The sequence below is a fragment of the Squalius cephalus genome (genome assembly GCF_949319135.1).
Source record: "Squalius cephalus genome assembly, chromosome: 1".
In the NCBI taxonomy this organism is placed as follows: domain Eukaryota; kingdom Metazoa; phylum Chordata; class Actinopteri; order Cypriniformes; family Leuciscidae; genus Squalius; species Squalius cephalus.
Window position 1 is genome coordinate 16,745,951 of NC_137122.1, and position 16,761 is coordinate 16,762,711.

Here is a 16,761-nt window from a genome sequence, read left to right on the forward strand (position 1 = left end):
ATTATATGTCTATGTACATAAAATACAGTTAAACAATACAAAATAACGAATAACAGTGAGAGAGAGAACAAAATGATAAGAATTAGAGAAAGATAGAATGACAGAAAAGGATGAGAGAGAGAGAGAGAGAGAAGGATGAGAGATGAGATCGGAAGTGAAAGCAAGAGATCGCAGAAGGCTATGGCAAAAATCACAGACAGTAACCCTTGAGAGACCACAAAAAAATCACATTAAAAGTTCAATTCAATAATCGATACTTGCATTGCATATAGTTCTCTTTGTATGAGGAAGGAAGGCAGGGTCCTGCGTGTCTTTAAGAGCAGCGTGAGTCGTCTGAGGGGAGGCGTGTGCGTGCTGTGTCTTCCGGGCGAGCGCGAGCGCGGGAGGTTCAACGAGTCTCTTTCTTTGAGGTAAAGTTGCCGGGAATGATTCAGGCTAAGTTCATTCCGCTCGTGAATGAACAGAGGCGAATCGGAAAACGAAACTAGGCTATAGAAAAACATAAAAAGAAAGAAAAGAGAAGAAAAGAGAAACAGAAGCAGGCCGAAGCCGGTCCGGACTTGGGTTTCCAAAGTTTTGGAAGAGGGAGAAGAGAGCGAGAATTGAAGGTTTGGACTTTTTATCAGTGTCCCGTGTACGCCTCCTTTTTCGTGGAGGACGAATCATCTTATAGCATTCTGAGCGGGAAGATTCTCTTTGTGTGTTAATGCAGCCCGACCCTCGTGTGGAATCACGAGGGGGCAAAATATGATATTATGCTCGGGGAATTAAAACGCATGGAACCATAACGTTTATCACAGTCTCTTATCAAAAATCTCCTTCGTCGTGCAAAGGGGATTAAAACAATACTAAGGACGACTATTGACAAAGATAGCAACATAGAGAGACATTCTTTTGTTGAACAAAGGCACTTTAAGATTACCTTACTGTAATCCAAAAAACACAACTATTCTAATATCACACTGGTGAACATGCAAATCACCTGGAATACTCTTTATAAATTTGTAATAGTTAGTAAAATGAAATTTTACTACGTGGAAGTCCATGGTGGCGTACCACGTGAGGGGTTGGGGGTTTGATTGGAAAATGGCATTCTCAGAGACAAAAGTAGTTTTGTATAAATAGTTTTGTAGCCTGAGGAGTCATAGAAGTTAATTTTTTTTGACAATGAATGGAATCAGTCTTTGTCCTTTGCCGTCAGTTCACAAAGAACAAACGTTAGACACAGTAGGCAGTTGTTCTTCCCCAGTCCGGTGACAGTTCGATAACAACAGGGGTCTGTTCGTTGACTTCATTAAGTCGTGTAAAACATTAACCAGGGCCTGCTTGTAGACACTTGTGTCAGAAAGCTAGTCAATTAGGGCTTTCTGGGTATATGCTCATAGGTGTTTTAGCATGAGAGAAACAATCAGGATTCGCTAATTCAGAACATCTGCCGGATGGACTGTCAGTGTCGTTACACCTTCGTTTCTGTAGCGCTTCATACAGTACAGATACAAAAGCAGCTTTACAGTGATCAGCAGGACAAAAATAATAATTCAGTGATGCAAACAGTTCAATTCTGCTGTAGAGCAGCTCTAAAAAGAAAATGGTGTTATTGTTCAGCTGAAGTCAGTTCAGGTCCATGGGAAAGATCATCAATTATTATATTAGTTCAGTTTAGCTATAAAGCAGCTCTGCAGAAAACAGTGCCGTCAAAGATCAGCTCAGTTAAATTCCCGTCAGATAGTTTCATTGTTCCTCTAAAGTTAGTTTGGTGTTGATTCAGTTCAGGTCGAAACAGTGTAAAGGCCCTGATATACTTCAAACTAACCAAAGAACGAACTGATGTGACATTTCAAACAAAATCAGGCCAAAACAAAGTTCGTTTTGTATTCGTTTTGAGAGTTCGAAGCTGCTTGCCAAAGCGAAGTATTTGGAAAAGTTCGCTCTGGCTGGTAAACACCTTGGTACTATCATTGGTCTGTGGCGATAACATATAGGCAGAACTACCAGATCATATGAAATGCATGTTATTTTTTATTTAGTACTGTCCTGAACAAGATATTTTAAATAAAAGATGTTTACATATAGTCCACAAAACAAAAAAAATAGCTGCATTTACAAAAATTACCCATTGAAATGTTTATTATAGAAGTTTAAGTTTATATTTCCATTGTTCCATCTAAAATACCTGCTTGGAGAAAATTGTGTTTGTACAAAAGTGGCCATAGCAATCTGACGTTCAACAGTTATATAAGCACATTGCAAAAAAAAAAAAAAAAAAAAAATGCGAACAATGTTCTTCAGAAATTATTACGGGTTTTTTTCCCCCTTGGTAAAACATTTTGAATGTGAAGATCTTTGAATTGTACTTAATTTGTTTTCTGGGAAACATGCATGTATCTTCTGTTGCTTGATTGTTCAAATGTTTTCATTCGTTTTGTATTCGTTTTGAGAGTTCGAAGCTGCTTGCCAAAGCGAAGTATTTGGAAAAGTTCGCTCTGGCTGGTAAACACCTTGGTACTATCATTGGTCTGTGGCGATAACATATAGGCAGAACTACCAGATCATATGAAATGCATGTTATTTTTTATTTAGTACTGTCCTGAACAAGATATTTTAAATAAAAGATGTTTACATATAGTCCACAAAACAAAAAAATAGCTGCATTTACAAAAATTACCCATTGAAATGTTTATTATAGAAGTTTAAGTTTATATTTCCATTGTTCCATCTAAAATATCTGCTTGGAGAAAATTGTGTTTGTACAAAAGTGGCCATAGCAATCTGACGTTCAACAGTTATATAAGCACATTGCAAAAAAAAAAAAAAAAAAAAAAATGCGAACAATGTTCTTCAGAAATTATTCCGGGTTTTTTTTTCCCCTTGGTAAAACATTTTGAATGTGAAGATCTTTGAATTTTACTTAATTTGTTTTCTGGGAAACATGCATGTATCTTCTGTTGCTTGATTGTTCAAATGTTTTCACCCCCAGCTTGTAATGCATCATGTTTCCTTCTGGAGCATCAGTGAAACTGTGATTTCTTACAGATCACGTCTGACCTGCGTCATCTAGAGTTTCATGATCATACTAGTGATTAATAACACAAATCATCTTCATGACATTAAAATAGATCATAATTGTGCACAGCAGTTGATGACCAGATTTGATGGGATTAAAATGATTATTTAACTCATCAGTGATCTTGACTTTGAGCTTCACTTTTCATTTCATGTTTGTCTCTCATTTGAAATCTCACTTGATTTAATGTTTCTTTTAGACCTGATGGACGTGAACAAGAAAGGGAAAAAATAAGCCAAAAAATCTGTCTCCTGTAAATCTGTCACCGTTTCACATATAAATCAAGGCTGAAGATTCACATGAGAGTTCACACTGGGAAGAAGCGGATCAGGCTTTCGCTCTGAAATCACTTCTGCTTCTCATTCTGAAGAAAGACCATTTAACTGTGATCAGTGCGGTAAACAGTTTCATTGAGCATCAGTCCTGAAGAAACACCTTCTCTTCTACCTCTACTCCTCCATGCAAATGAAATATATACTTTCAGGTAACACTTTACAATAAGGTACATTAGTTAATATATTAACTAACATGAACTATCAAGTTAATCTTAAGTTAGATAATAGATAAGTTAGATAATCACAGTGCATTAACTAATGTTAACAAATACAACCTTTGATTTTAATAATGTATTAGTGAATGTTTAAATTAATATTAACTAAGATTAATAAAAGCTGTAGAAGTATTGTTCATTCTTAGTTCATGCTAAGGCTAGTTAACTAATGAACCTTATTGTAAAGTGTTACCTACTTTCATGTATCTTTGAAACTGGACACTTTTCTTCTCTTGAGATGTTTTGGCTCTTATAAGTCAGTAAAGAGAGAGAGATCTGCTTTCACTTTTACTTAATGTTTGTATTTGCTTCATGTAATTATTGATTAAACTCATTACTCCATATCAACACCTCGTTGTTATTCTCCATCTTTATTTTCTGCTTGAATCAGGAATAATTTTAGTTCTGAAAGCTGTGAATCTTTCCATGTTGTTAATTTCTCTATAGAGCTTTTAAATGCCTAATAAATTATATTTTACCCACATATGACTGACATTGAATGAGATTGCTGTCTGTCTACATTATTAACAGTTTCACCCTTGATATCCAGTCTCATATACATTTCAAAGAGTTTGTTCTAGTCAGTTTGATGTTTCATTCACACCATGAGGCTTCATGAAGTCAGAACAATTACTATGAACTTTAAACAACACACAGTTTTTACATGATTACTGTCTCCATCTCACCACAGCTTTACACAACCAGTTGAAATGGAGCAACTGGAATAAAGAGAAGTGGTGTGTAATCCTTGTTATTTTTTTGTGATAATGTTGATGTTAAAGGTGTTTTGACATTCTGAACAGTATTTGGACGCGTGGTTTAGTTCCAGTTTCGATGAAGCCCCTCCTTCCGAAATCTGAAATGCGCTGTGATGCGCTTAGCTTGAGTTCGGGAAATGTCCCGAGTTCTGCTCTATTATGATTCAGACCCTGACAATGTTATTGTTAATAAAAAAAAGAGGATCATCCACAATGGATTTGACAGGGGTGTGTTTTTCTTATACATTATAAATACGATGTTATACACCATTAAATCATGATATTTGTCGGAAAACTATGGTAATACAAACAGTAATCGATCACAAAAACATAGTTAATTAACTTAAGGGGTGGTGAACAGTCTTACAAAAGCGAGAGCTTACAGAAGCTACAGTAAACAACACTATATCAACACTGATGGCTAGCAGGCGAGCGTAGTGTAACCCCAGTAATGCTACCCGCTATGTTAAAGCTGGGACATGGGTAAGTATTTAGTTAACAGTTATGATTAACCATAATAATAAAATGTATTTTTGTGTAGAATATCCTTTTATTCAGTTTCATAAACAAACACAAATGAATCTTCCAGATTGTTCGTTCAAACATAATTCTACACAAAATCCATACTCCACAGCCCAAATCAACCATCCAGGACCATAAAGTCTAGGGTACAGCCAACAAAAAGCCCCAGTTAAGAATATGAAGGTAAAGGAGTAGCAAAACTCGAGAGCATGTAGATGTGAATTTGAGAACTTATACAATAAATATTCTTACTTGTACGCGAAAATACACTCATAGCTCCGATGTGAAAACCTGTAAAATAAAAATCTGAAGTTTAATGTTGACATTTGCACTGGCAGACAATAGTCACAAACTTGTATTCTGAATTTAAAGCTGCAGAAAATTATTGTAATATATTTGCACTTATTCTTACATTCACACTCGTATACAACCTTAATTAGACAACTGCAACTTCATTGTTTTTGAAATATTGTTTTGACAGTGGCATCATATTGGTAGATCAGTTATTTAATTTAAATGGTTTTCTTTTCACTCACAGTGAGTTTTTTTTGCACATTATAAGATTCCTGTTACAGGGGAATATGCAAATGTTTTGATGCAATATCTCCTGAAATTTGTATGTATGCAGTGGTCCCCACCTACTATAGTAAGTTATTACTATAGTAAGTTATTATATTTATTTCCCCCTTAACTCACAAATCAGATCCATAAGAGCAGGGGCGCAACAGTGTCAGAGAGGTACGCAGCAACAATTTTGGCGCCCACAATTATAAATTAAATATAAATATAAATAAATAAAACAAATTTACCATCACTTTGGCGCCCCCATGGTGCTGCCCCCCATGCGCCGCATATAGCGCATGCCCACTTTTTTGCGCCACTGAATAAGAGCGTTATTTCAAAACAGGTCTGGCTTATAATCAATATTTAATTACAAACAAAGTTAATGATGTATTCCCAGTTAAACTTTGTGAAATTCACAACCAATTTTGTGACTAATTTAAAATGCACTTTTTTTGCGACGGATGCGCTGAAACCGTGGTTCATGTATTTTGACTCTGCCCATTTGTAAGACCATTCTGGCAAAAATGTGTGTGATTTTATCACTCAGAACATTGATGGACAATTTGTGTTGTTTTGGAAACATCTATTATTTGGTCTTTTGGAGAACTACAGAGATAAGCACAGTCAGGTTTATATAATACATTGCATATAACATGTTTACATCATTTAAGAAAGTAATTGAGCTTTATATTGATCAATCCGATTTTCTATGAAGAAAAAGGCAGTTCAAACTTTGAAAATGTATAAATGTGTGTCAAACAATGTGTTTATGTAGTTCTACATTAATCCCCCTAGTGTTACATTTGTTGTGTTTTCTTGTATACTGTAGTATTTGTAACATACTCTTCTTTTTTGTTAACAGTAATAAAAAACTACCCCCAAAAGAAGGGTTCAGCCTTTGAATTGGGACATCCTTCGTCGCGCCGCTGTGACGCAATCGCACTTCAAAATACGCCCACACACACACACACAAACAAACACACACACACACACACAGAGAGAGAGTTTCAGCGTCGAGTCTTCTGAGGTGAGGAGAGCAGTTTACGGTATTTCTCATATTTACACAACCATCAAACACACTTTATAGAGTTTGATTAAGCGACAGACTCATTTCTGTATTGTTTTCATCGATCACAGCGATACTTGTGCGTCTTTTCTGGCGTCTTCCTACTGAAATAAACATTTAGTGCAGCAGCAGCGAGCATGAGGAGAATATGTTGAGTTCATTCAGACCTGAGCGATTTTGTGTTCGTTTGTGCGATTGTCTCGATGTTTGAGTGAGAACTGTTACTAAAAGTCAAGTCAAAAGTTAAAGTTTGAGATCTGTTAGGGGAATGGGACTCGATATCAAGTGTTGCTGCTGCCGTTTTATACTCTTAACATCTTTGGATTAGGCTAAATTAGGCATTTCTTTACTTTGCATTGTTAAAATAGACTGGAAAAGAATACTTTACATTGAGCCTATAGGGAGCCACGTGAGACACTTTAAACCTATACATGTAAAAAATAATAGGCTATATATCCATGAGCATAAAAACAAACTCATATGAATAATACAGTTTGACATTGTACATAGTACAATAATGTAAACATTATTGTTTTGTGGTGCTCTTTATTTTAATAAAGGTTTTATGATCATTGTCAGTTTCTGCACAAAACTTTAAAACATTAATGAATTAGGCTACATTATTGCAATGAATGTAGTTATTAGAATGTTGAACTATATTTAGATTCATTCATATGGACATTTTATGGTTTAGTAGGGTAGTTATTTACCTGAGTGTCAGCGGTGTTTGTTTTGTGTTATATGTTTTATCCATGTCATATTGTGAGAAATAAGTATCATCTTTCAATAGGGCAGTTATGTGCCAGTTTTACAGGCTTTTATCATCTATCCTGACTCAAATAATGTGTTTCTAACAGCAGACACTCAGAATAAAGTGAGATGATCTGCTGATGATCCTGAATGGCTTGTTGAATGAGTGTTGATAGTCTGAGGCTCATCAATATTAACAGATCTGCTGAAAACACTCTTTATTTCATGACAATAGTTCCTGTTTTCACCTCATTTATTATGCTGATGTCTTCAGATCTCCTGTGAATTGACACTTAAAGCTCATTTTATTGGTCAGCAGACTGAGGGGATTTGATGGGTATTCTGTTTATCCTTATAACTGTTTTTACCATTGTATATACATGGAAGATGTTACTAAATATGCTGTTGTCCATGAGCATAAAAACAAACTCAGTAACTGATATATTTTTGAGTTTGCTAGATCAGCTCCTCACACTGTAATTCAACATCAGTGAAGCTCCTCCCACATCACTCACATCATCAGTGAAGCTCCTCCCACTGTAATTCTCCAATAAATGCTGTAACTTCCCATCAGCTGCAAGTGAAGACGAGCATCAGAACATCAGGAAGAGCTGAAATCTGTAAAGTTTATTAAAGAGGACAGTGAGAACATGAGTGATCCAGAACCCTGCAGAATGAAACACACTGAAGATCCTGAAGAACAAAGAGGTTGGTGTTTATTCTTCATTCATTCATGATGCTGAAGAACATTCATGTTAGAAACATTCAAGCACTTCATCACTTTTAGATTTAAACAGGTAAACTATGAAATAGTACAAACAGTTTCATTTTTGGTTTTCAAAAATGGTCAGTAAAGCGAAGTTTGTGAAATGTTCATTGATTGTCAATTGATTGGATGTAGAAAAAAAAACATCATGTGTCACAATAGGTGTAATTGTGATTGTCAAAACATTTGGTAACTAAACAGAATTTTACACCATTTTTACACCGTGCTGGTCATTAAATGGCTTTCCTGAGGTAAATGTAACGTTCTGTGGCATAATTGTTCTCCTGCGGTTTTATTGACCTCTTTCCGTGGCTGAAAAACACTGATTGATCGAAATTATGTATGAGGCATAAATACCTTTCGGTAAGTTGTACTGTATCTTAAAAGGTAACAGATGTTCGGTTTACTTGAACTACAGCGATCTGTCCATCACATTTACAAGCGCCAAAACGGTATTTATTGTCTAAATTTTGTAATAAAATGGACAGAACCTGAGAGCTGAGAATTGTTTTCATATCATAAGTAACCTGCTCTGTCTAGTCTGTCAGTGTCAGTGTCCTCTTTGCTCCGTGACTTTTCTCTGTGTGAGAAAATGGATGTGTAGCGTGAGAGCGTGTGAAAAGTGTAAATTGCGTGAGTCTCACGCTGTATGCGTAGAGTTGGCAGCCCTGAGTTTAGAAGGGGGATAAATCGACGGCAGCGTTCCTCCTTCCGCCATTCTTCTTCTCCATGTGAGGATTCATTACGTACACACAATGGGTCTCATTCATGAAACACGAGCAGAACGAATTTTTGTGTAAAACGTGTGTAAAGGGGTTCTGGCGTAAATTTTCGGATTCATTAAAATGTTCGTATTTTCCAAATGTTAGTTGGTTAATAATATATTATTTATATATACAAAATAATTATACACAGTACACATGTGTACTGTGTATAATTATTTTGTATATATAAATACACACACATGCATGTAGAAATATTTGCATACATATACTGTATATATTTATATATCATTTATATAAAATATAAATTTATTTTTTTATATATAAATAACACATTTTTCTTAAATATATACATGCATGTGTGTGTATTTCTAGATACAAATTTAATTATACACAGTACACTCACATATATTATTTAAACACAAACTTTTATTTTGGATGCGATTAATCGCGATTAATATTTTGACAGCCCTAATTATAATAGGTCTATATAATTCCTAAAACAGTGGTTTGTAGCTTGATGACTGTGGGGAAATGTGGGTCCCATGGCCAAACGAGTTGAGAACCACTGGTATAAAGCTATTCAAAACATACAAATATGTAAATTATTATAAACTTCATTAATAAACGCAATAACAATTTCAAGGGAATATTTCAACAGTTATGATTTTTGTCATAATCGTGCAGCCCTAATACGTTGTCAGAAAAATAAACCTATCATCCCAATTACAGAGTCCATCTCATCTGGCATGTTATCAGAATTATTAATGTTTTTGTCTGTCTAGATTATGAATTACCTGTTCGTTATAATAAAGACTCGGCACTCATTTCTTTGTAAAACGCACAGAACAAAATAGTGTTTTACACTTTACTGTGCGTTCAAAAACATGTGCAACTATTCTTCTGTGAAACAAACAGAATACAAAGTGTGTATTTTTCCAACCATACAAAGCTCTATATTTACCTGTGCGTTTACACAGAACTTCTTATTTGACATGCAATATCTCAGGAAGGAAACAAGGTGGGAGGACATTTCTTTTTTGGTGAAGTTCCCCTACATGTGAGCTGCATCCAGATCAGATTTTGTGGTGATATCGTAAAGTAATCAAAAGTTACAGCATTTGGAACAAAGAAAGCCTTTTTGTTTAGCCCTCGACGCCCCTAATGGGCATTTTTAAAACTGTTCCTCTATGAGGAATATCTCGTGATCAACGCAATAGATTATATTTTAATCGTGAGAATCTGCTGTAAATAATGATGTGCCATTTTCTACGATCTGTATGTTTCATGAAGGTATGAGCGAAAATACCATTTAGACTTTTATGTCCTTTCACTTCATATTTCTCTTTTAATTATTTTGATATGCTGAAAATTAAAACATTTTCTTTCATTTCAGACCTGATGGAAGTGAAGGAGGAGAGTGAAGAACTGAGTGAAGTGAAGGAGGAGAGTGAAGAACTGAGTGAAGTGAAGGAGGAGCGTGAAGAACTGAGTGAAGTGAAGGAGGAGAGTGAAGAACTGAGTGAAGTGAAGGAGGAGAGTGAAGAACTGAGTGAAGTGAAGGAGGAGAGTGAAGAACTGAGTGAAGTGAAGGAGGAGAGAGAAGAACTGAGTGAAGTGGAGGAGGAACATCATGTCAAACCTGGAGAAAAACCTTTGAGACGCTCAAAGACTAAAAAGACATTTTTAAAGAAAAGAAGAGCCAAGAAATCTACAACCTGCACTCAGTGTGGAAAGAGTTTCACAAACACACGTAATCTTGACCGTCACATGAGAGTTCATACTGGAGAGAAGACGTTCTCATGTGATCAGTGCGGGAAAAGTTTCCCAAGGAAAGATAGTCTAGAGATTCACATGAGGATCCACACTGGAGAGAAGCCGTTCATCTGCACTCAGTGTGGGAAGAGTTTCATGGACAAACGTATTCTTAAACAACACATGAGAGTTCACACTGGAGAGAAGCCGCTCCCCTGCGCTCAGTGTGGGAAGAGTTTCACAAGCACAGGTTATCTTGAGCTTCACATGAGACTTCACACTGGAGAGAAGCTGTTCACTTGTGATCAGTGCGGGACGAGCTTCACACAAAAACCAAATCTTATTCGACATATGATGATCCACACTGGAGAGAAGCCTCACACATGTGATCAATGTGGGAAGAGTTTCGCACAATCAGGACACCTTAAGGTTCACATGAGAGTTCACACTGGAGAGAAAACATTCACATGTGATCAATGTGGAAAAAAATTTCTTAGGGCATCAAACCTGAAGGCACACCTGAGGGTTCATATGAAGAAGAAGTCTCACTCATGTTCTGAATGTGGAAAGAGTTTTTCACTGCTGTATAATTTACAAGTACATCAAAGAATTCATACTGGTGTAGGAGTTCATATGTGCTTTGAGTGTGAGAAGACTTTTACTTCAGCACAATGTTTAAAACTGCACCAGATGATTCACACTGGAGAAAAACCTTACAAGTGTTCGTACTGTGACAAGAGATTCACTCAGTCATCATATCTGAAAATGCATGAGAGGATCCACACTGGAGAAACCCCTTACAAGTGTTCACACTGTGACAAGAGATTCAGTATATCATTAAATCTGAAAACACATGAGAGGATCCACACTGGAGAAAAACCGTACAAGTGTTCGTACTGTGACAAGAGATTCAATCAGTCATCATATCTAAAAGTACATGAGAGGATCCACACTGGAGAAAAACCTTACAAGTGTTCACACTGTGACAAGAGATTCATTCGCTCAGCAGAACTGAAAACACATGAGAGGATCCACAGCAGAGAGAAGCCGCACACGTGTGATCAGTGTGGAATGAGTTTTTCTTTTATAACTCACCTAAAGAAACACATGAAGATCCATAAAGTGGAGAAACCACATCACCGCAGTCTGAGATCACGGTAAGTAGTTCATCTTTATGTGTTGAGAAACTCAGTCTCTTCTGTGTAAGTTAGTTTCTTATCAGCTAGGATGAGCGGCATGACATTTTGTTGGTTGATCTAACATAGGGCTGTGTGATATTAAAACAAAAGTGCGATATACAATACCTTGTTAAATAATGCGATATTCGATATGCTATACGATATTGCTTTAAGTGTATAAAATTAATTAAAATTATATTTAAAAGCTGAAAATGGTATGACAAATTTACACTATATTGCCAAAAGTATTGGGACAACCTCCAAATCATTGAATTCAGGTGTTCCAATCACTTCCATGGCCACAGTTGTATAAAATCAAGCACTAGGCATGCAGACGCTTCTACAAACATCTGTGAAAGAACGGGTCGCTCTCAGGAGCTCAGTGAAGTCAAGCGTGGTAACGTGATAGGTTTCCACCAGTGCAATAAGTCCATTCGTGAAATTTCCACACTAGTAAATATTCCACGGTCAACTGTTAGTGGTATTATAACAAAGTGGAAGCAATTGGGAACAATAGCAACTCCGCCATGAAGTGGTAGGCCACGAAAGAAGTCAATAGCTACAGACCTCCAAACTTCTTGTGGCCTTCAGATTGGCTCAAGAACAGTGCATAGAGCTTCATGGATTGGGTTTCCATGGCCGAGCTCTGCATCCAAGCCTTACATCACCAAGCACAATGAAAAGCGTGGGATGCCACTGGACTCTAGAGCAGTGGAGATGTGTTCTCTATAGTGACGAATCACGCTTCTCTGACTGGATATCCGATGGACAAGTCTGGGTTTGGTGTTTAGCAGTAGAACGGGACTTGCCTGACTGCATTGTGCCAAGTGTAAAGTTTGGTGGAGGGGGGATTATGGTGTGGGGTTGTTTTTCAGGGGTTGGGCTTGGCCCCTTAGTTCCAGTGAAAGGAACTCCTAATGCTTCATCATATCAAGATATTACAGACAATTTCATGCTCCCAGCTTTGTGGGAACAGTTTGGGGATGTTCCTGTTCCAACATGACTGCGCACCAGTGCACAAAGCAAGGTCTATAAAGACATATATGAGCGAGTTTGGTGTGGAGGAACTGGACTGGCCTGCAGAGATTCCGGACCTCAACCTGATAAAACACCTTTGGGATGAATTACAGCGAAGACTGCGAGCCAGGCCTTCTCGTCCAACATCAGTGCCTGACCTCACTAATGCGCTTCCAGAAGAATGGTCCAAAATTCCAATAAACACACTTCTAAATCTTGTGGAAAGCCTTCCTAGAAGAGTTGAAGCTATTATAGTGGCAAAAGACGGGCCAACTCCATATTAAACCCTATGGATTAACAATGGGATATCCTTAAAATTCATGTGCATGTAAAGGCAGACGTCCCAAAACTTTTGCCAATATAGAATAAATGCTTCACATTCTTTTTGGTAAAAGAAAGCCTCACTACAACTTCTGAAAGTGACCAGCAGTGTTTTAGCATTACATAAATAGTAATGTCACAAATCTGACAACGTAATATTAACATGAATGTAAAAAACTATTTAAATACCAACAACTCCTCTTTGGTCAACTTGGCAATATATAGTTATATCAACCTAAAACTTAATAATTTTGTGAACAAAAACTCCTGAAACTTGACAAATAGTTATTTAAAAAAAAAAATATCATTCAAGTTTAAAACTGCACCAGGCAGTTCACACTGGAGAAAAACCTTACAAGTGTTCACACTGCAACAAGAGATTCAGTCTGTCAGCAACTCTGGAATATGTGATCTAATCCGATATTTATTTATTTATTTTTTCCTGAGTACCAGAAAGCATCTGGAAGGAGAGGACGGAGAGAACGGCAGTGATCCAGAACCTGCAGAATGAAACATCATGATACTGAAGAACAAAGAGGTTTGGGTTTATTCTTTATTCTTCATTCACTCATCATGCCGAAGAACATGCTGATGCTCACTAGATTTTTTTTCTTATGACATTTTATATAAATTTGAGACAGATCTTCACTTTATAATACAGATCCAAATAATTAGTAATTCCCACAGACGTGTGCAGTAACACTTGAGTCACTAGTTAGTTACCATGATTCTTACAGTAGTTACTAATGAAAAGCCAATCCTAAAGTGTAGAATCTTCTAATCATTCACAAGATATTCACACACACACACACACACACATATATGAATATATGAGCTTGATAATTATTGCTATATGACAGCATAGGCTAAATACTGAAAGCTTTCTCAAATCATAAGTCTGCTATGCTATTAAATGTAAATTAAATTGATATATGTAAATAACCTTGTGTATTCGTTTACAATAGCAGTTAAAATGTTAATGTAGTGCTAGTCATTTGTCCTGCATTAGTTATTGATTAGTTTTGCATAAATTATGAAACTTGTTCAGTAGTTCTCTGGGAAGCATTAAAAAAATAGTAGTTATTGATTAGTTAATAGTGAACTACCACTTTCATCTGTGTGCTATTACTTACTAATTCGTTAATCAGTTTCTTGTTAGTTAATAGTAGTTACTAGATTGTTAATATTGTGTTGCTCATTTATTTCTGTGTAGATTTTCATTAACAAATGAACCTTATTCTAAAGTGTTATCTGATTATGTTGATGTTTATAGGTGTTTTGTCGTTCTGAACAGTATTTGGCGCGTCTTTGATCATCTACCGTTGGAGGCCGATGAAGTCACTGCTCGCGCCGTCTTTTCCATCATTCAGTTTCACCGTCGAGTCTTCTGAGGCGTTTCAATGAGGAGGAACTTGAACTTTGAGTTTTTGTTTTCAGAATGGATCCACAAATGAGCTGTGTTCAATGGGGTGTTCAAATGAGCTGTTTTATTGGTTGGCGCCGAGCCAATTAAATCACAACGCATTATTTAGCCAGCCGGGCCGTATCCAGATCACATGAAGACCTGCGCCTGGACACGACCACAGCGCATCCCTGAAGTGTCAGCAGAGATTGTCAACTAGACTCTCCTCTGCGAAGGCGACATGACACGACAGTCATCGGCACTCATCCTCAACAAACTCGTCTCAATACCCGTGACTCCGATCTTCAACCAGATGGAACCGGATAATATTCTGAATGTTCTGATCCAATCTGACTTCTGACCTGATCATAATCATACACTGTTCTCTCGATGGCCAGAGGAGAACTGAGCGACTGAGTCTGGGTTCTCCCAAGTTTTTTTCTCCATATCTGTCACTGAAGGAGTTTTGGTTCCTTGCCTCTGTCGCCATTTTTGCCTTTGTCTTTTGGCTTGCTTAGTTGGCTTAGTTAATTTAATATTCAACAATATTATTGATCTGCCTGCATCGACACCATTATATGAGAACTAAACTGAGCTGAATGATGACATCATGTTTTAATTTTTTTTTACATTAGTGTCTAGTGAGAATTCTTTTGCCAGGGTATCTACTAACGTACTTGGGAAAATTGAGCTAAAAGCTGATGAAAAATCCACAAATAGGATTTTAACACGAGTCTTTGGTTTCTCTAAATGTGAAAACAGCAGATGTAATACAGTTAAAACGGCATCCTCTATCCCCCTAGAGGACTGATATACAAATTGCAGAGGATCTACAGTGTGAGATGTACTTTTTTACTAAACGCTCAACTTTTCATCACTAGAGATGTTTGTGCTATTGGTCGAAAATCATGTTATCCTGAAGGCCTTGAAACTTTTGCCACTGGAACTATTGCAGAAGTTCTCCATAAGGCAGGAACAATACCAGAATTATAAGATACTCTAAAAATCTCAGTAAAAACCAAAACCAGATTACTGTGGCTACTGAATTAATCTGGAAATGTTCAAGGGCATCTGGTATATACATTTTGCTAAATGTGAGCTTATGGCCATCAAGGAATGTTCTGAAGCTTCTTCCCACGTAGCAAATTTGATCTGTTGTTGTATTTGTTATCCTTGAACTGATTATGAAATTGGCATGATACATTTACCTGACATAATAAATTGTTACATTTGATTTTACTCTGACTTGCTCTGAAATTGTTTTCCCAAGTAGATTAAACGGATTTGATTCCTATTTTGTCCCAGTGCAGGGCCAGTTGTGGGTTATTAATTGGCCGAGACTTGGGCCAGTAATGGTCATTGTGTGGCCCTTGTCTTTGATCCAGATCTGGGCCACTACAGGGCCGTCATTCTTTTCGTTATGTGGGCCGAGGGAAAAGGGGTTCTGTGGGACAGAGCTGGGCCAGATCACATTTCATATGTGGGGAAAGTGCATTTATATGACCCAAGGTCACACTCCTGATTTGGATCAGATGATCACTGGACTGATCTGGATCACACTCCTCCCACCAACATTCAACCGTCATGTGTTTTGCCGTGATCATGCTGTGCCATTATTGCCACACACGACACGGCCCAGCTCCAGCTGACAGGAGACATGCCATTGCCCACAGGAGGCCAGCAGTGCCAGATCGAGGACACATTCGGGACAAGACTGCTTGCTATGTGGAGTATTATGGTATTCCCTTGAAAAAATGTGGTTCAGTATTTGGGAATAGTCATTACTAAAGATCAGCACAAAAGGTGTTTACTAAATTTCATTCCAATTGTTGAAAAGGCGAAAAGGAAATTAAAGGAAATGAAATTAAATCAATGGCTTTTGGGAGATCTTTCTTTAAGGGACAGAGATCTAATTACAAAGGCTGAGGGTATTTCTAGACTGACTTATACAGCAATGGCTTTGCATCTGAATAGACACATTTGTTAAGAGATTGATAAAGTACTATTTGACTTTATATGGAAACCAAAATACAGTACATAATGAAATTATGTGAATTCATATGAAAATTGTGAATTTTAAATAATACATTTTAAGTAAATTGAAATCCTTACTCCATTTGGAACTTCATCCCTTCCCATATGCTTTCTAAAGTTGGTAATATTTTCTTCTTGTTTGTTATTATAACATTGACAAAATACCAGTGAAATTATCTGAATTTCATCGCCAGGCATTTTTATCATGGTCCTTAATTTTCAAGCTTAACTTTTTACCGCAGAAGTATATGGAACAACAAGGATATGTAATAAATGCAAATCATTGTTTTTG

General features: G+C 36.9%; 1 protein-coding gene across 6 annotated transcripts; it reads left to right on the top strand.

Annotated features, from left to right (window-relative positions):
- Positions 1-6,415: 6,415 nt before the first annotated feature.
- On the top strand, positions 6,416-16,761 carry LOC307162659 (uncharacterized protein). 6 transcript variants are annotated; one of them, XM_079878127.1, is made up of 5 exons: positions 6,416-6,485; positions 7,727-7,982; positions 10,159-11,674; positions 13,487-13,571; positions 14,328-16,294. In XM_079878127.1, the coding sequence occupies exons 2-4, from the start codon at positions 7,925-7,927 to the stop codon at positions 13,542-13,544; spliced, it is 1,632 nt and encodes a 543-aa protein (XP_079734253.1). In that variant the 5' UTR covers positions 6,416-6,485; positions 7,727-7,924; the 3' UTR covers positions 13,545-13,571; positions 14,328-16,294. The 6 variants fall into 6 exon arrangements, with proteins under 6 accessions (XP_079734253.1, XP_079734252.1, XP_079734255.1 ...); XM_079878126.1 differs by having other exon boundaries at positions 6,418-6,485; positions 14,307-16,761; XM_079878129.1 differs by having other exon boundaries at positions 6,418-6,485; positions 7,735-7,982; positions 14,307-16,761.

What these genes read in the sequence shown, in the direction of transcription:
- LOC307162659 (XM_079878127.1), top strand. Translation starts at nt 7,925, where the DNA reads ATGAGTGATCCAGAACCCTGCAGAATGAAACACACTGAAGATCCTGAA. An exon ending in AGATCCTGAAGAACAAAGAG is followed by an intron (nt 7,983 to 10,158) that starts GTTGGTGTTTAT and finishes CTTTCATTTCAG; the next exon opens with ACCTGATGGAAGTGAAGGAG. An exon ending in CACCGCAGTCTGAGATCACG is followed by an intron (nt 11,675 to 13,486) that starts GTAAGTAGTTCA and finishes CCTGAGTACCAG; the next exon opens with AAAGCATCTGGAAGGAGAGG.